The sequence below is a fragment of the Ischnura elegans genome, chromosome 1, assembly GCF_921293095.1.
Source record: "Ischnura elegans chromosome 1, ioIscEleg1.1, whole genome shotgun sequence".
NCBI classification, from domain to species: domain Eukaryota; kingdom Metazoa; phylum Arthropoda; class Insecta; order Odonata; family Coenagrionidae; genus Ischnura; species Ischnura elegans.
The window spans coordinates 86392377-86416395 of record NC_060246.1 but is presented as its reverse complement, the minus strand read 5'-3'; the positions used below and the strand labels follow the sequence as shown (position 1 = coordinate 86416395).

The following is a 24019-nucleotide window of genomic DNA, read 5'->3' as shown; positions in this document are numbered from 1 at the left end:
ACCAAATCTGACGACCAATAATTACTTCAAGTGCTGTTGAATAAATAAACTGTGTGAGAAAACAGGTTATTGTGATTTGACATGCGATAGAAAGTAAAAGGCAAGTCCTGTGCTGTCAGAGGTGGTCTAAATAGTCGTGTAGTATTTTGAGCTTAAATGTGATCACATGCAGATTACAATTAATATTCAGCATCACAGAAAAGAGTGGTTCTCCTGAACTAACTAGTTACGTAAACTTATTTAGGAGTGATCAACCTCGTTTAGGGGAATAATATTCCGAGAAGGTAAAACAAATCCCAGGATAAAATGTGATCTGCTTTAAAACATTCGAGACAAAAAGACAAATTCGTCCAATACGTCCTTTTTACCCCTGAGCGCCTCGTCAGCCGTCCCCAACCCGCTATCCCGCCCTCCCGCCCAGAAAACGTGCGCGGCAGACCTCGAGACGACCGCCGCGTGGATGACAAGCGGACACCGCTAGGCCGCACCTCTTCTGCATCCGACAAGCGAAAGGGAGACGGTGGGTTCGGCGTCGTCGTCAGCGGCAATGGGAGCGGCAGCCGGCGGGGTTGGCGGAGGTGCGGTCGGGGGCGGGCGTGGTCGGAGGCAGAAGCCGCCGCTGCCGCGAGGGCGTCGGTGTGGCTGATTGGCCTCGGTGTCGAGCACCGAGGGTTCGTCGTCGGAGGCCATGGTCACTGGGGGAGGGGGCAGGCAGCAGCCGCAGCAGGGGGGCAGCGGGGGCCCCGTGGCCCACGTGGCCGTGCCCGTGATCGTGGGGGCGGGCGAAGGCGGCGGCGTGGCGGGGGCCGGGCTAGGCGGCAGCGGCGGGGGCAGCGGGGGCATCGGAGGAGGCAACGGGAGGATGCAGAGCCTGCTGCACGGAAATGTCAACGTGCTGCTCGGAGGGTGAGTCCAACAAGCATATTAGACCCTTAATGTTCATTGGAAGAAATATCCTGAGCAACACATGGAATACGAACGTATACATGCAATAGTAACTCCAACACTAGGCCATTTATGTAACGCTGGCCGCTGTAACTTTGATTCTTATTTCCCTATCATAAGTAGTTCCTCACTGCAGTTACCATCGCGTCGGTTGCTGTGTCGATTACAACAGTTTATTCTCTTATCGTCATTTTCTCATATCGACAGTTTATCCAACTGAAAACGCTGGCAGCAGTTCCAGTGAAACTGTTATCATCACCATAGAAACGACGCTGGTCGCTACGCGGTAGTGACCGGAAATAAAGAACTTCATCGTTCACCGCAGAAATCTCCGTTCTCATATCATAAGTAGTACCAACACGTATGATATTTACGTCGTTACGATTCAAGATAAAATTCTACAAGTTCAGCAAACTACCAATCGCAATATTGCTTTGCTTAGGAGATTGTTTTGCTTCAATATCAGTCATTAAATCATGGGTGACAAGCTTTTATGAGTCACCCTCTTGAATGAACAATGAGAATTTTAAAACACTTAGTCCCTCGTTGAAATCAAACACAATTGAAACAATAACAAGTTTTTTATACACTTTTTTGGTTAAAATCATTGTCTGCGCGAGAAGATTTGAAAATTTCCATTAAAAAATTATTTTTTTGGAAAAAGCCAAAGGGAAGAAATTCATATATCAGAAATTCAAGAAAAAATTCTCCTATAGTTTGTAACCATTGCAAGTACTGCGAGAAAAAGTGCAAAAAAAATTATTCCCCATAGATTCGCGTAAAATGAGACAACTTTGAGGCGTATTCCCCATTCGATAGAGTTGAATACGCCAGCGGAAGTTTGACATGGAGGTAGAGATTTGAGCTTTTTTTTTTATTCTACGCACAATTGCAACTTAAAGCACCTTTTAAATTTTATGCATCGAATTTTATTCTTCATATTAATAGAATACAGCGCATGTTGTAACATTTCCAAATAACCTGTATCATGTCCCTTAGCACCTCTATTTCATAACTAAGTGCGATAAAGTATTTTTTGTACCTACTCCATACTCTTTAGTTGTGCCTATTCGCGCACGCTTTTTTATTAGGTTGTACACTTTAAGCCTTACGTATTTCAATTTAATTATATAAAAAATAATTTTTTCCGATCGCAAAGACCTCATACAAGTTCTTTTTTAGGGAGGTGAATTTTATCTGTATTTTCGATGTTTGACCGTCATCAGCATTTTTACCTTTTAAGTAATATTCACTACGCTGATGCATTTTTAAACCTGAGAGGTCTTCTATATTTGTTCTACTCTCTTATCGAAATAGTTCCATCCTACAGCTTTTGAATGTGACGGAACAATTAGCACTACCAACCTAATTTTCATGATCTTTGTGAGCACGGTAAGTTCCCACGTATATGAGCGTATCAGAATACGTTAATTCAACCAGTCTCCTCCAAATTCAAGACGAGACCTATTTGCACTCTATTATTCTAGGAGGAGTCTCATTATCCCAGTGAAACATAATCGGCAATAGGTTTTACATACCTACTTCCATGAGTCTCGAAAAGAGCCAAAAATCGGTGAACCGAAAAAGGTAAAATAAAATTCAATTTTACTACTGCATGATTGATCCATGACTATAGATAATATATACATGAATAATATTTTTTTAATGAATACATCAATCTATACACATTATGACATATGATCGATCAAAAAATATATTAATCACTAGAACCATATTATTATTTCTTAACGCATATAAATGAGTTCTATATTTTCTTTACAAAATAAATTCAAAATTTGACTCAGCATTTTAATTGTCGAGATGCAAGCAGCATTATATTATAAGGTTTTACTCAATCCACCAGTTTACGTAATTTCCTCCTATGCGTTATTTGTAGCAATCTTAGATTTGAAGGTATTTAGGTATTTTATACATATCAGCCAGTATATTTAAATTTTGTTAGGAGGTCATTATATATGTTTCCTGATCGGCCTAAATCTAAAGAGTACTCAATTAGCAATATTAGAGCGGGCGAGCAATGAACACTAGGATAAAGCATTCGTAGCCCTTGGGCATTCAGACTAACGCTCCAAGCAATTCATCCACAACGGCATAAGTGAAACCATTTGTCGCCTGCGTCCGGAAATAACCAGTCCAGTGAAATTCAATCGGTTACCACTCAATTTCAGTTTCTAAATTAATCCCGAGTTCACCAATGAATTTGCCAGCCCTTGGCGTAATGTGCATTGCCTTGCAAGCCGGAACAAGGCCTGATGGTTACAATCATGAAGAGAGAGAGAGAGAGGAATATGAAAAATACGAATTTTGGGAGACCTAAAAAGAGACATAGAAAACCCAGCGAAAATCATTCTAGTTTTATCATTTGGCCGTGAAAAGAGTTTTATTTTCAATTTCTCTTTTTTTCGATTCAATTTCAATATTTTTTTATAATCCAAAAGAGAATAGATAAATATCAACTTCATTCCACAGTGGCGGCTTTATTTCTTAGTTCGTCTAAGAAAATAAAATTGGTAAAAATATCACAAAATAAGTATTGAAAAGATGAATTTATTTTAAAAGGTGGATAAAAATAAGTCATTACAACAGGAGAAATTTGACTCGCTACACCGATAGCATTCCGTGAAAATAATTGAATAAAAATAACGAATTTAGGTCTTTGATCAATATGAGACGCGGCCGCGCACATAGCAGACAAAATATTTCTATCTGTAAAGCCTTAAAACTACGTTGTATCCTTTACATGGTGAAAGACGGAAGGTAGAGTTGTCAACGGGAAGAATAAGATAATTGATGAAAATATATGAGGTTAATGGAATATCTTAAATGGCACAAAGCTTTATCAATCGATTACAAAGTGAGACAATCATTTTAATTATATAATTTACTTCAATGTGTCATCCTTCCTTCAGCTTGTAACATTTTCCCCTAATACTTACTGATCATTTCTAGAAACTGACCTTTTTACGTGGAACTTAAGTGGGAGGGTCAACACTTTTGTGATCAGCAAGCATTCTTTTGTAGAATTTTAGCTTTTACCGGCGTATAGTTTGAAGGAAATTTTATCGGGTTTCCCATCGGGCTGAGTCTGCCATTTCCTTCAAAGATTCTACACCTGAAGATGATGGCAGACTCAGCCGTTGAAATGTTAGGAGAAATTACCCGATACCACACCTGGTGGTAAACCCGTGAAAATTTTCTTCAAGCATCCTAACTATCGTCCAAAAACCATCCGGTCTCTTCAATTCAAAAACAAAGATTCGGGCCAGTATTAAAGTACAGGTATTCCAGTTGTTTACACTACACACTCTGTAACTCCATACAACATTCCTCATCAGCAGAGGAAACAATTTATCATCCCCGAGAGGTCGCTCTTATTACCTCCTCTCGCTAATTACCATTAATACTTCCACCACAGTTCCAACTATAGCACATCCCGCTGCGGCCCAGCACACCCTCGCCGCCATCTCTCCGAGTCAGACCTCGTAATTCATGCAAGGGCACGTTCCGATCCTCGATAAAGGTGTTTATTTTTCCATCTTTTTTTCTACTCTTCCATATCCACGGGCTGGTCCCACTGCGGGGAGACGAGGATTGTCTGAATAATCTCGCAGGAGTATAAATATATAGAGGCAACCGCTATCCCTTCCTCCTTTTTTCAGTGGAACTGGGTCTGAGGTTATGGGTATGAAGCCTCGACTTTCTTTCTCCCTCTGTACATATGTCCCACTGCCTGGCGGAGTAACGGAAGACCGTTTCGTCGAGCTGAATATTTTCCTCCTTTTCGGGTTCCTGTCTCTCTCTCCAATATTTCGGTTCGAGTCGACGCATATATATTTTTTTCTCATTATTACTCAAGCGTCACGTGGAATTGGCAATCATTTTAAAACCACGAAGGGGTTCTGATTGGAGTGACTCATGAACGGAACGATATGGATTACGATAAAAAAATATGTATGCATCTTTCGTCGTGAGTGCGGAAGAAAAAAGGTTTTTTTATCTATTCAATTTTACCTCTAGTATTAGTACCACGTTTTGATAAGTGAGTTCGTTTTTGCCTTTCCCTCCAGCGCGCACCTGAAAAAAGTGTAACCGTACGGTGACACGGTGGGAATGAATGCAGAAAAAAATATCTATTTCAGCGTGACTTGACAAAGACTGGAAATTGCGGTCCCAAATGCGGAATATGATTCTCTCACATGGAACAGCAACCAGCCCCGTAGATGTTATTAAAAGCTATTAATAATTTCCATATGAAAACTGACTTTAGCAGGATTTTGGCGTGCATAATAATTTTGATTTTATTTAATGGAAGTAATATTTTAGAAGCAAACAGTTGCTACGAGCACTTCGATAAATTCAGTGATAAACTAATTAACATATTTTTGCACGAAAATAAGGATTTTCGCTGTATTATCCAGAACACCCTTTCCTGGAAAGCCTGAGAATTTTTAGAGGGCTTACATGTATGACTCGAATTATAATGGGTATTGACTAGAATTTTAAGCGGAGGCCTAGTATTGAGAAACCCTATAAGTCACTACATGAGTTAATGTAGGGTGAGGTAGAAGGTAAATATTGGGAATTTTTTAAGATAACCGTCCAAAAGGTGTGGATAATTTCATTGGTAATCGCTCCATATTGCTGATTCATTTTCTCACATTTTTGAAACAGGCAAACTTAACGAGGATGAAATATATATTCTAAACACCGAATGTGCAGACTGAAATGACGGTCACGGTGTTTTAGGAATCAAGATTTTCATAATGAAAATTTTTAGAATCGAAATTAGTTTTTACATTAAAATAATCGCTCTTTTTATTTCATATAGACAAAAATGAGAAATTTTCCATGGATGAGGTACAAAAATGCGTTTTACACCAACAAAAAAACAAGTTTTGGCATCAACAGGCAAAATATGATTTCATAGAGATCCTTTTAAATCACTGTTCACCTTGTTGAAAATAATTGTCTGCATTGGAAGATGGCAACGATGGGAACTATTAGAGACTTGCTATGGAAATAAAGAAGCGATTGGTAAAGAACAATTTGTACGAGAAAAAGACGATAAATCATATTAAATGAAGGCAAAAATCGTCATGAAAAAGAGCTTTTCCCGAATTAGAAGGAGAAATCAAAGTATCAGATGATCACATAATCCGAAAGACTAAAGTGCTTCTCTTCGGATATTTCAGGAAACAATCAATAATGACTCTTATCGAAAAAAAATTAACCCATACCGCGAATGTAGTCAATATTTCGAACAAGCAATTCTCTATTGATAGAAAAAAGTATTTTATCTCCCGTTGAACGCGATTTCCGAGAGAAAAATAGATGTATCGAACGGTGGGCTTGGGAGGGTTGATACGGGTGGGTAGTTCGGAAACATAAATCGAGACTATTTATCCGTCCGTTCTGCTATCAAAATCGATTAGTACAGCGGAAAAGCCGGGTGGATGCCCAAACAATAATCCCCCATATAGAGCTCGAGATGGAATAGGGATTAATTAAATGGTAGCTTGGAGATAATGAGCGAGACTCACAAAAGAAGGCCGTCTCCTCTCATCTCTCCTTCGGATACCCCGCTTATTGTTTCCCCGTAGTCCGCATCTTTTCGCCTACTTCTCCACACTCTTCAGACCTCATCCCGGCTGAAATAACCGGGGCACCCAGCTAAATCCTCATATAGCCCCACAATATATCTCAACATCCACTTAACGCTCATGACACGGATGCCCAAATAAAGAGTGTTCTATTGTTAGCGTCTGATTGAGTACCCATGATATACACCGATTATACCGGATACATGGATCGATAAATCTTAGGGCGTTCTCAAAAGGCCAATAATAAAGTTAACTTCATGACGAAAGACAACTACCTCATGCGAAAGTAATGAACTAACACCGACGGAAGAGAAAATAATAGGTCATCGCCGTGGTAGTGCTGGAAATTCGATGCTCATTTATTAAAATCGGCGATTACCACATTACCGGCGGCATTATTGGAGGTAATTCTAAAGCTGGCATATGAGATTGTTGTCTTCCGTCATCAAGTAAACTTTTAGTCGAGTTAAATTGATCATTGGCACTTCTGAAAATCACCTTAAAAATTAAACGAATTCCATTATCCATTAAATTTTCATTCATTCATGGTACAATACTAAGATTAGAATACGGTAAGTGTCTATTTTTTTCCTTCTCCAAGTTTGTTCCCACAGTTTCCCGACTTTCTCCTCCTTTGAGTTTTTTCTTCTGCCCCAAATATACTCATCTCGAGGACTTCCATAATTTGATGACGAAAGGACAATGATCTCGTACGCGCGGATATCGCCGTGTAAATGAGTTCGATGTCATTGATAGCCATATTTTCCTTCAACTGTATCGATGACGTAATTTCTATGTCTTATGGCATAGCTGATCCACCATGTTCTTCTCTGGCGTCTGATACACGAAAGCTTCCTTTCTCATCATATTCTTCGGTATACCACCACGTGTTTCACCTTCTCCCACACGTCTGCGTGTTTATCGTCATAAGTGCTTTGCTTAATTAAACTCGAAGTAAACACATTAAGGTGGCTAACGGAGTGTCTACCTGATAGCAGTACATTACAAACCTTTCGAATAAAGGATGATTAGTCAGGCAAAATTATCATAAGTTCCCTATGCAAAGAGAGATTAATTGGCGTATTTACCAATTTTATTTGCATTAGTTCGTGAGTGGTTTTCATTTCGTATCCTCAACTCATGAATTTACCTCTCTTGCTGTCGCTATTCCCCTCCTCTTGTTCTTTCCACGGAAAAAAGACATATCACTCCAATTCAAGTGTCGTTAAAAAAGTTCGTTTAGGTTTTCAACGCTCTTTCCATTGCCAGAACGAAAATGCGTGACGTAATGGATTAAGACACACGTAATTCAAATGGCAATTCGCGATGCGAGATGACGCGTGCTGCCGTTCAAACCTCGCTTCACGATTTGATAAGAATTCTAGTAAGCTATAAAATTTTTACTAGAGCTACATGAATACGTTTTATTAAATCTATTTTCGTCGCTCACATTCCGTTTACTTCTTCAAATAAGCTCCATCGAAATGCAAGCATGCATAATGGATACACTTTTTCGATAGTTTTAAATGAATTTCCTACCCCCTTAATCCCCCCACCCCCAAGATTCGTTCTCTGTTCCTATACATATATATATATATACTCACACACAAATCCCTCCCTTGTTCCAGTGGTGCACTCACCCTGCCCCAGATATACACGTATCGAAAAAACAATAGGCATCGTCCCTCCTGTGCGAAATAGAACCGGGCCGTGTTGCAGGAGTAGGGGAGGAATCAGGCGGCAAAGAGAAGGAGAGATGAAATAAAGCGAAATGGGGGAGAAGCGAGTAATATAACCGAAAAATAAAACTCAGCTCCCATTGTGTGGGAAAGAAAATAAATTTTTAAAAAAGAAAAATAAACATTCCGCCACCAGTATTCACGCGAAATCGTCCCCAGCTTACTCGGCACCAGAGGACCGCGTCATCGCTCCAAAGTCGCCCAACAGGAGGAGGACTCGCCACTCCTCTGTGCACCGACTCCCCATTCCCTTCCGCGCTTTTCAAGCCGCTCCCGACGGGGCCGCCGTGTGCCGCACCACGCCAGTCGCTCCCAGCCGCTTCCAACGCTCGAAAAAAAGAATCGCCTCCCTCCCATCCCCTGCGCTTAAAAAACGGCCAACAGTCAGAGGAGGGGTTCATCTCTCGCCAGCATCCCTTTGCGCCATCATGTGTGCCACTGGTGCGTGGTCGATCCCCATGGGAAGCACCAGTCATCTGTGCTTTTCGCTCGAGTGGAGCGAACGCATCGTAAGAGAATCGACCCTAAGCGTAACTAAAATACATTTTAATACATAATTTTGTGATATTTTGTCACACACGTGTGAAGTATAAGAAAATACATTTTTTTTATTATTGTACAAAACATTGAGAACGCGCTATCCTGAAGGTGGGAAGAAAAACTTAATAGTCTGGTAAAATCTTGATATTTAAAATGTATTGTTCGCCTTGATATCTTTGGCACATTACACAGCAGCTAAAAAACATGTTAATGATAATTTTGTGATATTTTGTCACACACGTGTGAAGTATAAGAAAATATATTTTTTTTATTATTGTACAAAAAATTGAGAACGCGCTATCCCGAAGGGAGGAAGAAAAAGTTAATAGTCTAGTAAAATCGTAATTTTAAACTCATTTTTCACCTTTGTAAGTATGGCACTTTACACATTAGCTAAAAAATATGTTAATGATAAGATTGTGATATTTTGTCACACACACGTGAAGCATAGGAAAAGATTGAAAATGTTGTTTAAATGATTGCACATGAAGGTGAAAACTTTCTAGCCACAAGCTTGAAAGTTAACAAAGTGCATTTTTCAAACTTAAGTTCTGAGTCCTGGTCTCGTATAATCTTGATTTTTAAAATGCATTGTTCGCCTTGATAGGTATGGCATACTATAGCAGTTTTAACGTTCTGATGAACAATTTTTGATAAAATTAATGTAAAAAAATATTATTTCCAGAGGTGTAATCTGAATCTATTGATCAGTGCCACTGTAAAACGTTTACATCAAAATTATATTGCATGAATAACCCGCACCAAATCTTGATTCCTCCGTAATCGTAACAGCACTAAATCTTTGATTCATTACATGATTTAAAGAATAATTTATTATAATAATTTTACATTCGGATACATTTGAATTTAAATTTATTAATTTCCAAGCAACGAATTTAAAATATTTTGTGTACACAAAATTGGTGGTCATACAGTCACAAATTGAATGTAGCAGAATGTGAAATAAACGTTGCTACAGATACACGCCAAAACTCCAGGAAAGATAAGTCTTTACCCATATTTCGCTTGGCCTACATTTCCGAAAGTTCTCAATGAGGACAGAAATATTTTATTTACAATGGTTTATTAAAAAATATCTTGAAAACGATAGCTCGGGGAAAATTCATCGCTTATGCACCAAAAAATAAGTATGAATACACGCGCAAAGAAACCCCGAAAGCAAACTGGAAAACGAAAAAGCGTACGCATAAATGTCCACGCAGAGGAGGAAAGAAAATATCTTCTCTTTAAAATTCTCGAAATTGCGGAGAATTTAACGTTTTCAATTGATGCTACCGGGCCGTTAGGTCTTGGTCGAGACTGTAATGAGAGATAACATTCTTTTTTATGGGCACGAGCGGGTACGCTGATTATGATAATAGCGGCATGCAACAAGGCAGGTTTAAAGGAATTTAGTAAGTCCGTCCCGTCAACACAAAAGACCACTTCAATCCACCCCCAATGCCTTCGCTTCTCTTTTGTCAGGTTTTTATTTATTTTTATTTTTTATTTTAGAGCGCCCAAGTTTTACTGGGATTTCCTTGTGTGCTGGAGGGACAGAAGAAGCGGTTGGCCTGGGAAAGGCTTTGAAAGAATGAATGAGCTGAAAAGGAAGTGTGCGCATTACTCAAGATTACAGGTGACGACTTTTTCAGATTAAAATGTTAACAAGGCATCAACTTAATTTGTGCTGGATACAGAAACGCCACGAAGTCGCTTCGTTACTTCTTCGAGATCAAGGGACGACATAGGAATGCTAGGGTTTAGAAAATAACGATGGTCAATCTATATTTTTTCCATGAAACAGTCAAAAGATGTCTTTATGATAAGTTTCAATGGACTAGACGTACTTACTGTCCATAGGCACTAGATGAGACCTTAATATCCGCCAGGATTGTTTCAATCCGTATTTGGCCGTCATAAAATATCACTCAAAGAAATAAACTTACGACATTTAATTGAATATAGAGAATCTAAACATTGAACCTTTGTCGGCTATTTCACGCATAAGGGAGTCCGAGGAAATATTTTAGCAATCTAAACAGTTTAAATACATGAGAGTAAACATTAAGCGAGTGAGTGAAAACTCAAAATTACACCTAACATTTTTTTGCATTATCTATGAAGCTCTTTGTTTTTACAATTGATTAAATATAAATATTTGATAAATAATTAAGTAAACATGTAAAAAATCAGTTACTTTTCAATAGTCATCATCAAAAGAAATTTTGAGGCGCAGAATTATCGCCCACTGCTATACAGTGAAAATGACCTCAATTTAAAGAAATCAGTCGAGGGAACATGAAGAGCTTTGCATAAATGCCAAAACTATTCCTATTTCAAGGAGCGAGTGATAATTATAGTGGATATGTACATAAAAATGTATCAAAAAATGGAAATGAAAACAGCCTTTTTTTTACATTTTTACAGCAAAGTAAGCCAAACATGACGTGGAAAGGCATTCATAAATTTTAATAAGAACCTTTGATGTCTCGTTCAAATCAAAGGATATAATCTCAAGATGCTAAAATATAAAACGTATCATTAAAATTTCAAATGACAGACTGTTTTATATAATGCCATATACAGGAACGCAGGAACTACAATAGAGGAATAAATTAAGGAATTAGGTTCCATTCTTCTTGCAAATGTGAACAAGGATCATATCTCTTACTGGATAGTGGCACAATGGTATGAAAACATTTGCTTAAAAGAAATTTGGTGAAAGTAAAGAGCTGGGAATTACTTTTTCCGTACGTTTAGAGGTAACTTTATGACGGGTAGATGAAAATCTTCAAGTAATTAGCATTAATAGATTCGTTTATATTTGCTGGAATTGCTAGGCTTTTGTTACGTATATCTCTCCGATATTATTTCATACATGTAAAAATATGATGAAATATATTTTTTCTGATTTCATAAATTTGCTGATCTTCCATTAAGAAAAAGCATTTGAGGTGGAATAAATATCAGTGAACTAAAATTCACCATCATTTAATAAAGGCTCATAGCCAACTTGAGCAGTTTTTAATTACCATATAACTTTCATGAATTTCATAAATTTGCTGATCTTCCATTAAGAAAAGCATTTGAGGTGGAATAAATATCAATGAACTAAAGTTCACCATCATTTAATAAAGGCTCATAGCCAACTTGAGCAGTTTTTAATTACCATATAACTCCATAGCCAGCAAAAAGCCAATGTTTTTTATCAAACTTTCGATTCAATTAAAAGCAAACAAATTTTCTAAGAAAAGAGTCAAAAAAACATATTGTTATCCTAAAATAAGGGTGGAAAAGTCAACGCATGTAGGAGTGTAACTTAGCAAAAAGCCAATGTTTTTTATCAAACTTTCGATTCAATTAAAAGCAAACAAATTTTCTAAGAGCAAAACGCAAACAAATTTTCTAAAAGCAAACAATTTTTCTTAGTGCCCAAAGTAGTAAGCTGCATGCAGTTGTATTCTGCACATCAAACGGATGGCATAATTTTGAAATTTGTTATTAAAAACTCTGGGCTAAAGCATGACAAATGCATAAAAACACCATATGAAAATAGTATTAGTTATTAAAGAAGGTTGGTGCGGGTTAGCATTTGCATATCAATTATTTCTCTAATAAATGACGAATTTTTTATGCGTTAAACACTCATTATGCCCGAGGGACTAAAAATGCAACCCAAGTAATCCAAAAGCAACAAATCTTAAGGAGAAATAAATAATGAATTTATTGATTGACGCACATTAAGAATTTAACATCACTTAAATAATTAAAAAGTTATATTTAACCACATTCCTACATCCATCGTGCCATATTCCAGTCAAGACCTGCAACTTTCAGCAAAACCTTCGCCTTGAATACCTAGACCTCAATACTCCTCCATAGCACGTAAGTTCACTTTAAAAAGTTGTCCTTTGCCCTTAATCTAATGTCACCATCGTCCCCACTACATCTGCAGTTAACTCCCAAAACTTTTCATCCGCGTCTCCCTCTTCTATTTGATCGAACGAAGGCAGGTAATGTTTTTTTTTCCAAATCCATTTCGCAGTCAAAGCGGCTAATTAGCATTTCGTCCCCGAAAAAAAATTCCGCAGTCCATACCTCTAGCTTCGGTTAATAGATGCATGCGAAATGAAGACGTTGCCGAAGAGGAGAGAGCTCCCGCATTGAGCGGGGGAGCGCTAAGCTCGTTACGGATTAGATTACCCGCTGCAGTATTTCCTACTCCTTTTATTCCGTGCTGCCCTCCACCTGCCATGAACTTCACTCAAAATTGACCTTCCGTTCCGCAGAGTACCGTTTCGCCTTTTCAATCATTCTCTCTTCCACCTAGGGTACCAAAGAGTAAAGAAAAAAAATTATGCTGACATACCACGATTTTTTCCTCGCCAGCCTTATATTTGAATATCAGCTTGGTGGAGGTGAGAACAAGGACGTACCCAGGATCAAAACTAAGGGGGGGGGGCAAGCCATGGTTGTTCAAGTTATAGGTAAGTTTATTGCATGGAAAATGTGAATGAAACCAAGATTTTAAGGAAACTGTAACAGTTTTAAAATTTATTTCCTTGAAAAAATATTATTGTCATTAAAGACAGTTGCGATTTTGCTCCCAGGGGGGGGGGCAGCTGCCCCCTCCTGCCCCTCGCTGTGCACGCCCATGGGTTAGAAGCCAAATGGTAAAATTGGTTTTTTTTTATAAACACAGTTGGATGCAGAAATTGATAGATGAAGTATACAAAAACTTAGTGGCCGGGGGATACCAGTATTTCTGTGATCTGTGATCACATGTATTGACATATTGATTTTTTTATATAAACCTTTCCCCGACAACTCCATGCTACTTTAACTTAAAAAAATTAGTTTTCAAAGCTATGAAAAACTCACTTGTAATACTTGGCCTCTCGTCGTCCTGGCCTTGCGGGTATGTTTTTCGACCGCAGATCGAAACACATCAGGTCAATTCCCCAAGTGTGAAGGTTTCGGATACGCCAACATAAAAATACTCGCATTGGAAGGCTGCCCAAGGGATGGATGTATCCTTATCCATTCACTGAATGCGTAATATAACACGCAAGTGGCAATCATTTTAAAGGGCCAGCCTCATCCTCACCTAATTGAACCAACCTTCCCAATTAGGTCCGAGTCAGTGCATAGTAATTACTTACACATGTCATTCAACATTTCGGAATATAGTTTGCCCCTAGAGGGCACTTCAAACTACTTTATCGTCAAATACGTACCTAAATTACATCAAAAGAGAAATAATCGGGTCAAGGTGTATAATACTTCTTAAGACCAATTCAAGGTGAATAATAGCCTTGGTGGTGAATTTTTACGCAGTAAAATTATTTGCTGCTGACTGCCTTGAAGTTTGCCGTTAGTTAGTCTTTGATTTTTCCTAAAATAAATTCCATCAATCCCCATGTCAATCCTTGGCGTAAGTCTCACCTGAGAGCTTTGCAAATAATGCGATCGTCCCGTTGTATGACTTGTCCAGCTGAGTAACACATCTTATTTTAAAGCTACCGGTGAATTCAGAAGGATTCGCTAGTAATAACCTGGTTTCATCCTAGTTACAGATGAAATAGAATAGTTAAAGTTATGCTTACCTAGTTGTGAAACTTTAACACACTATACCGTAAATAAATACTCTGCTCAGGCTCCATTAGCCACGCGCAACGTTCTTATTTCTGGCTAATTAAAAATCCAAAATAAGGTCGTAAGTTTCAAACTTCAAAATGGAGATATGTACTAAAAGTTTGGCAACAAAATGAATTTTTACCAAGAGGAATTTTCTTTCGCCGTTTTCTCAGCTACCGGCATGCTAGTTCTTTATTGATTCTATCGCTATTTTAGTTCAATTTCAAGTTAATAACACACTTAGTTACATTTAAACACTCATATAAGCTACCACATGTTTCTCCAAATTCATTCTGAGTATAAATGTGATTGGCTGAAACACGGACCTTGACAAATATAATTCTTTTAAAACGGAAAATAAAAATTTTCAATAACTTTCAAGCTTCTTTATCATGTACCCGTATTCAATGATTTTTCCATTTAAAAGGATTTCATATTCAATATTTCAAATATTTCACTCCTTTTATTAATACTAATAACATAATGGTGCATACGAATAAATAAGGCCTTAAAACACTGACTTTTGTTGTGTTCTTTCGTGTAGAGTGCGACTTTAAATGAATGATTAAAAATAATTAAAAGAAGAAAGTATCAATTCAATGATCCTTTAATTTTATTTTGGTCATATTTATATCGTAAAGCAATATAGGTAAAATTATGAAGGAGAACGAATAAAATAATAGCACCAATCCTGCGTTTTAATTTAACAGTGTTTAGGAAAAATATCTATGCAGGAGGAAAATGGTAATTTCGTCAACACAATGAGATATACGATGCCTCAGATGAGAGCCAGATGCGTAGCTTCACAGTCAGGGTGTCCATAAATGCTTACCTTACCTGGAAACAACTCCCTGTCTGTTCATCATTACGCTTTTTGATTCCGTTTCCAAGGAGTCGGTGCCTCGGGATCGAATGATAAGAATACGAATTAGGGTTGAAGATGAGGGAGAAGGGTAGATACCGGCATTCCACCCTCGTGACCTTCCATTCCTCATTTTAAGCACAGTCCAAATACTAAAAATCGGCAACACTCTTCCCCCATTCAACCAAATAGCTTCCTCCTACGCATTAGGTAGCTTCTTGTCTCTTAAAGGTTGCGATGTAAAGGGGACATGTAGTTATTGTTCACAGTAATTGTTTTCTATACACACTTTATTTTATTTTTAACCTTTACGCCTTAACCAGCCAAAATTGATATATTTTGAAAAAGCACTTTCATGACACAATACATGTGTATAACACATTATTTCCGTGATACTTTATGAAAAATCGGTAAGAAAACCAGTGTATAAAGTAAAGGCTTCATATGCGTACATACAATGGTGCACTTTGAATAATTTTAATCCAAAGATGATCTTAAAAATAGAATGAATTAAGCACACGGTTAAAATTATATTCTCTACGTCTTTAATTATTCAGTTTTACATAATGACTTGAGGATTAAAGAAGTATAGTACCGATAAAAATAAAATAATAAAAAGAAAAAGCCGATTTTAAAGTTTGCATTCGTCAATTATACAATATATTATATAATATACATGCCCGATAAATTCTACATGAAGAGGGTCAACTTTCTAACCTCTATATTATTCCGATAATTAATTAACATAGTTGAGAAGTTTTTTAACGTTCAATTTTATTTCATACAAGCACAATAATACGCAAGTGTGAAACACAAATTTGATTCCCACGTTGGTCTTCGATTCCGTCATTAATTAGATATTAAAAAGCTATTTTCTCCATTGAAACGAATATTCACCAAATCTTACGATGATAAACCTACATACCGACCTAGGTTTACCTTCACTTTAAATTATATTTTTTCGAATTTGAAATTTTTTTCTTCGCTTATGGGTGCATTTATTTTTTTTTCGTTTATCTCTTGAATTTATAACAACCAAAAATTTATCATTATGAACGAAAGACTAGCATGAGAATGATCATCCATATTCTTTTGAGATAAATATAGCCTGGCTGCTGAAAAGTATGTCAAAAATAATGTTTTTTTTATAAAACATACCGGCATTATTTCCCAGTAATTTTAGCGACGGATCATAACCGATGCATACCGAAGAAAGTCATCTTGTCCGTAGATGACGGAAAGTATTCAGCGAAAGCCTTCCCTTCTCGACTGTAACAAAAAATCATCTGTCCCTAATACACGGCGACCAAATGCTCCCGTCCACCGAAATCAGCGTCCCCGTCATCTTCATGGGCCTCGCTTTAAGCATGGACGAAATAAAAAAATAACCATAATAAAGAAGAAGAGAGGGGAAAAAAGAGAACGTAGATTACGTATGAACATCCGCCCGACGCCGTGGATGGCCGAAGAGTTGGGTCATTGGGTATTGGGAACGCGAAGGAGAGAGAGATAGAGAGGAGGATAGATGAGGAAAAGAATAAATAAATAAATAAAAAACACATGCTATTCCGAGTCGGATCACAATGGACCCTCTCTGCTCTCCTCCATCTCTTCTTCATTTTCTCGTCCCCTTCCACTCCCTCCCCCTTCCAAACCCCTCCTAAACGGTCTTCCGCAACCCCTTCTTTCCACCCCCTCCCTTCACCCCTATCCCCCGCACCCGCTACACCCTATCATCCAGCCAAGACCATTTTCCTTCACTTAACAATGGAAGGGAAAAGATGAACACCGATATGACGGAGAGGGACTTCTGTAAGGGTTCGGCGTGGAAGACAGGGGGAGGGTATAGGTATAAGGGGGTGGAGATTGTGGGGGATGATAGCTGCAGGGCTCGCTGATTCGAGAGCGGTGGGAGGAGAAGGTGGAAATATACGAGCCCACATAAAGTAATACGAAAACAATAATGGAAGAGCGTGGCGTAGTCAGAAAACTACTCGAGGGTTTTTTTGTGAAGGAGGACCCTCATCATTATCCCTGCAATCGAAAGATAGGTAAGAAAATACGATGTAGAATAAAATGAATGATGAATAGTTGGAGTGGTTATCTAACTTTTGTGATTACTTAAGAAGTCTTTCACTGATAATAATTTTTAGCCGGATCTTGCCTCCCACTCCTTTCAAAGAGTCCCGGATTATAGTAACAACCGTAAAAACGATTTTAGAATTTCCCTCGAATTTTACAATCAATTTAAATGTTTGAAATAATTTTATCAACAAAGCGCATTTATTAATAGTTGGAAATTTGATTGACGAAAAGGTAAAATCATGGAAAATCATATCAGGGAAACAGAGTAAAACAATGTTTATTTTATGAAACGGGTATAGAAAAGTGGATCGGCTACTGACTAGATTTCGGGTAGATTCTAATAGACGAATGACTGTCTAGATGGCACAAGAATCCAGTAACTCACAATAATAATATAAGCAACATTTATCCCTTCGGAAAATGCCTTAGTAGTTAAGGAGAGGAAATGAATTGAAAAAAGGTAAGGTGATTGCCGAGTACAGTGATGCCACATGTAAAAGAATTGGTGGCATATTAAAAATACCACCACATATGGCTTATTTATATTCAAGGTATGTTGCTATCACATACAGGTTTGTATTTCACATTCACGAGAAATATATGTGTTTGACGCAGATGTCTTATCAATATGATTTCCTTATTTAATACTCGTGCATGTGTTACCCATACCCATAAGACGAAACACGCACTCCACATTCAATTGAGCCAATTTTCAAGTAGTATTTTCAATGCATACTTCCGCACACGTCAGAAACATTAATCACATAAAATATGAGACTTTTATACGAGATATTGAAGGTAACAGATTCGAAGGAGATTCTTCTTCTTACTACGCAAACAGCCACTGAAAAAGAGTGTGGGAGCATTGAAATTGAAAGAGGAATACATGATGAAGAAATATCGTGAGGGATGAATACTCCAGCTACCTTATACATGAAAGTGGTTCAGGTGTTGGCTATGTTCTGAGGATACATGTGTGAGCGCCAGGTGTGACAACAGAAGAATAAATGCGTTTCTACGAATGCAATGCCGTGCGCTCGTCTTCCACACGCTTCTTTCTCGGCGCCTCGGTGGCCTTGAGCGAATTCGACCAGCCGCTTTGCAGACTCTCATGTGGCCACTAGTTCGATCACAAAATACTTTACTGAGGATTAACTAGTTGTATGCATCACGTTTTTATGTATTCGTCGGATAGTCAAGAGTGTAATCAGATTCAAATTGACTGTAACCAGATTGGAAATTTATAAATATTTATATTTGCCTCTGATTTTATATCCTCTACAAAAAATAAATCTGATGATCTGAATAATTAATGTATTCAAGTACTACCAATATATATCAAGATAATAGCGTAAAATTATATTTTCTTACGAGTAACTGTTGCACTGGTGGCAAATAATAATTACTCTCTCGATAAATGGCCTTCAATGAGGCCTCACTGCTGACTCTTCCATTTCCCTTAGTTCCAATATTATTCGTAAACATTCTTATACAGAACCAGCCATCTTTGTGGTATTCATAAATTTCTTTACTTTGACATCCAAAATTCAACACCACAGCATAAAATGGAAATGATTGATCAATTTTGAAAAAGTAAATTATTAGGCGAATGTATTAGTCACGTTGAAAAACCATTGGGCCACACATTAAAAGTTACAAACTGCACTGAGGGTTATTGCGCTGCAAAGACGACGATTTTGGGATGAGAGTATCCTTTCATCTCACGAGGACTAAAGTCGCCACCTTTCGAAGGAGGAAGGTGGGTTATTTTCTTTGTCGCTAGCTTTGAAATTTGTTACACACCTTGAAAATAATTTGAATGCTGTGGCTCACAGTGTATAATGGAAGGAAATTTCGTCTCTCTTGACTTTGTTGTTGACTCTTGGTGGTAGTCCCAGCTTGGTAGATTTGGCGACGCATTGAGTATACTCCACCGCTTCAAGACAAGTTGAATTATACTCTCCTTCAACGAATTCCATTCCTGAACTAATTCTATATTTTGGTCATTTTGCCACCGTTTGCACTTCTTCCCCCGTTCCATTCCGTTGACCTTCTTCTACGAAGATACAAAAGAATCTACGTAATGCGTGGAGGCCTTAAAGAAGAAACTGGTCTTTCGACCACATATGCATGGAATTCACACGCCAGCGATTGCGTTTAGATTGAGCTTAATCGTCACTAATCTTAAAATATCCTTGTTATATGATTGATGCAGTTTCGAGCGAAAGGGGTTAGGCTCCGTATGATGACTGGGATGTTGCCTCCAACGCAATCGTTTCGTTTTCAAACTATAGTTGTGGCAAGGATAATTTTGGCGGTGGTTAAGGTACAACGCTTCGTCCGTTCGATGAACCGAGGTCCCCTTGACCAGAATAAGGCCAAACTTAGGAACAATCACTGATTGTTTCATACAAAACCACTCCGGTAGAACACCTACGCAAGAATGGGTGGGGCGAAAAATCTGCAAAGACTTACTTTTAAAAGACATAAAATATGCCTGAATACAACTGCGGTTTGTGATTTTTGGACGGTGGTATGGTCTTCGTCGCTTGCAAGTGTGTAATGTACGAGGGATAGAAACCTTTCTTTCTCATGATTCGGATCAGAGAAGAATTGAAAGGGTTTAAGGAAAGAGCATCATCCCTTCCACGGCGATGGGAAGACGAGAAATCGAAAAATCGGATTCACGATGAAGGAGGTCGACGTTTGCGGGTCCAAAGATGCAGAGATGTGGGGCAAAAGTTTTCCGGAAACAAAAGCGAAACCCGATATCCCACTCTCTCGAAGAGCATATGGAACGAATACGAGAAATAATTTTTTTGTTGATAGCCTTAAGAGAAGAGCCATGGAGGGATCCATGGAGATACATTTCGTATAGATATCGCATAGGCCTACAGAAAGAGCCAAGAATAGAGGGACATTATCGTAGTCGTCAGGTCGAATTTAAAGGTATATTCCCATACCTCGGCAAACTTAGGACTTGTATAATTCGAATACTGATGTCGGCTAGAATATACCTGAGGTATTTATTGCCACTAGTTTTATGTGCTATAAATTATAGTATTTAATATAAATTCTTACTTAGGTTTCCTCAGGGTTTTCAGTTTTGGGGCATGAATTTAATGTGAATTCCCTCCGTTAAAATTTAGCGCCTAGTTTTAGCTGGAACACTATTTAATTTTTCACAACTTAGAAAAAAAGGCTTAAAAAAGGATATACAAGTGACACTAAAATCAAACCCTTAGAAAGTTCTTTCTTTTTCCGTGCACAAAATTCAAGATAATATTCTTCGTTTTAGTCTTGGCTAGGCACAAAAATAAATGCTAATAATATACCCACTGAAAAATATGACATCAATTTTTTCATCACATTATTTCTGATATTCAACAATTGAACTTTAATAACCATTACACTCATTATCATCTAAACATGTTGAATTTTCTGATTAAGAAATTATGTGACATATTAGATGACTCTATAGGAAGGAATTTGCTCGACTGATAAAGTCTACCTAAACGGGTAGTTTTGATTGATATACAATAGGTATTGAATGCTAGGAATGCGTTCTGCTTTAACCTATTTATATGTGAACGTCAATGAATGTAAGCATCAATTCGTACTAATTCATCTTGGTACTAGAGCGGTGAAGCATGATGAGTTGTTTTGCATACCTTCCTGCATCATGCAATAACTTTCCATCAAACGTCTCTAAACTCACATGGAAGCAGCGATACATTTCCCTTTTCTTAAGGCACCGTGGTATTGTTTGTTTTTTTCATCTTCTAGTCTCGGAATTACCAAAAAGGTGGAGATCAAGAGAAAGTAGAAATATCATAGGGACGCATCTAAGGTTATGTTGCTGGAGAGAGAGCCTCTTCTATTCAGAATACAAGAATGAGCCTACTAAGTCAGCAGATCATGAAAAAGCATTTTATTTTTCCTACTCAGCGGAAAATTCAAATGTGGAAAAAGTTATAACTAGCCGAATTCCGTCAGGAGTAACAATGGAATACAATAATATGATGTGATAATTTTCCGTCGAATGGTAGGGGAATGCCGAGAAGATTTTACCCAGAAAGTAATACAATGAATAATAAATGTGGATACTCAAAAATTTCGTGGAGGAAATATCCTCAACTGGATACGAATAAGGATTATCGTAGTTTCTATAAAAATAATTGGAACCGAAGATAACAAGAAGAAGTGTACATTGTTACCTAGATTGAAGAATAAACCAGCTCAAATAAAAGGAAGCTCGTTTTTTTAGCTCTAGTCACAGTAAATTTTATCTGCGAGATTATTTATGTACATTTCCCTGTGGGTAAATCTCATCTCCTCTCATTAGGACTAAATGCGAGCTAATCTGCGGCTACCCTCTAAAACTTGCGGAAGAGGAACGAAAAAGCGCATTAATCTTTCCACATCGGTTTTAACATCTTAGGTCTAATTAACGTCACTCCTCCTACCACGCACGTGCACTACCTTCTTACCTTTCTTACTTGAGTAATCTAGGAGGACATAATTTGTTTTGAGAGTGAAAAGGACCCAGCTATTACTCACCCCGGAAGAAAAAATGAGTTTGTGATCGGTCTGATTCCGAGTAAGGTTCTCCCATTAAATATTAGTTCAATCGAGAAATAACAGAAATTCTTAACACGCAGCACCATAGAAAGTAATTTAATGAATATTTTACAATTATCATTTATTACATCGTCCATTATTTATTTGCAGTAATCACCCTTTGTTGTGCACTATATGTAAGAGAAGTGATTGCCTCTGGCGTGACGGCAAGGCACCGATTCATAATATCAATGACAATACTGACTTAGTTACTCCAAATAAAAAATTTCATTTAAGCAACCCAGGCTTCGATGTATCACTTCATCTTCAGACTAATCCTATATTGTCACAGTTCTTCTTATGCACCACCAGAAAAAAAAACTAGTTGAACCAATCAGGGCCGGGAGGGAGTTCCACTCCGAAACATTTCAATCCTGAGGCTGATTAAATAAATTTTTAATGTAGCTTAAGTAAGTATTGTCATTTCCACGATTATGAGAAAGCTCTTCCCAGTCCACACCCATTCGCTATCTGGCTTTGCTTCTGTAAATGTATAACGCATATAATTCTTCCTCCTTCATTCTCACTCTCTGTATTTCTCTTCTTCCCCCGCCTAAAACTTGAGGCATTAATATACGTTCGGAAAAGGAATTTCAGCTGAGAAGGAGAGAAAAAAATAGGGAACCGGCCGGCTCGGTCGTAGGGTTTGCACCTCGAGAGCTACATCAGTGGGTGTGTCCTCTTTGGGTGAGCCAGGGATTGCGGTATGAAAGGGAGGGAGGGGCCGAGAAGTCACATAAGGGATGGGACGGAGGAGGTTCATTAAGATGACTGCTGGTTTATCTCCCGCGGCGGAGGATGGGCGCAGCAGCGGGATGGGCGAGAGGAGGGTGTCAAAGGGAGGGAAAGGACAAAGGGACGGTGGGAATGAAAAGAGGCGGTCGGAGGCGAGAAAAGGCAAGGAAGGGAGGGGGGAGGAAGTGTTGGCCAGGAGAAAGGGATGGAAGCGCTTGCGAGAAGTTAAAAAAAATACGGGAAGGATAGCGACAGGAAGAGAAAAAGATGGATGAAAATTACGATAAAATACTCAGAAAAAATATTCAAAATGAAAAAATTAAGAAGTTTCGAGGATGAAATCATTGGTAATTTGAATAAATATGCTATTTAATACAATAGTTTACCCTTAATTTTTCTCATATTGGCTACATCTAATGAGAGCACGCACATACATATATCACAATCTGAAAATATGAATACCTGATATTGACTCTGGAGAATATAAATTCATTTAATCCTACAGGATATGTTCCAGGTAGTAAATACATTTTACTTTCCGTTACAATCACTGTTGAACATAGTCATCTTTGGATATTATCCGTACTAATGAACTCTGCCAGAGAGACCAAACATGTTTTGGCGAAAAAATGAAGTATTTTTAAAGCTGAGGAATTTAAGCATGGATGTATTTTCGAAACTTTTGAAAAAACTTTTAAAACTTCGCATGATACCTTAGAAGGAAGACCTTACTCACATCTGATATTGCTGATTCGCGAAACCTCGGAAAAAGTATTTTTTTAAAGATATATTATTAAGATCATGCCAAGTAAAGCATTTAAAAATGCCAAATATAGCTGACAACATTGATTCGTAAATAACATAATCCCTTCGGCAAGAACATTCGGTAGGTAGAAAAATTAAGACACAAATATCCCCATTTTTAAGTGGTAGTGTATAATAAATTATTTTAATATTTTATGACTAAGAAGAACTTTAATGATTTCTCATCGTGCAAAAATGAATAGTATAAAAAATTAGGCTGTGCTGTCGATGGAAAATTCTGAAGTAAAACATTGCTGCGATGGATAAAAGTAATAAATGCTAAATGAAATCCACATGAGAACGAATAAGAATTAGAAAGTTGATGTAGAGTATTTCGATAATCATGCCATGAAAAGCATAAAATTGACCATTTTAGGTGCAGTAAAATTGGGCTTTAGATATTAGACACCACTTCCACTAAGTTATTA

At 37.8% G+C, this 24019-nt stretch overlaps 1 protein-coding gene across 2 annotated transcripts in view; it reads left to right on the top strand.

The window, feature by feature from the left end:
- Positions 1-840: 840 nt before the first annotated feature.
- LOC124165334 overlaps positions 841-24019 on the top strand; it is a 253448-nt gene continuing 230269 nt past the window's right edge. For both annotated transcript variants that reach the window (XM_046542702.1, XM_046542694.1), the window contains exon 1: positions 841-906. In XM_046542702.1, the coding sequence (XP_046398658.1) occupies positions 863-906 (44 nt within the window). In that variant the 5' untranslated portion in view covers positions 841-862. The remainder of the gene's footprint in view (positions 907-24019) is intronic.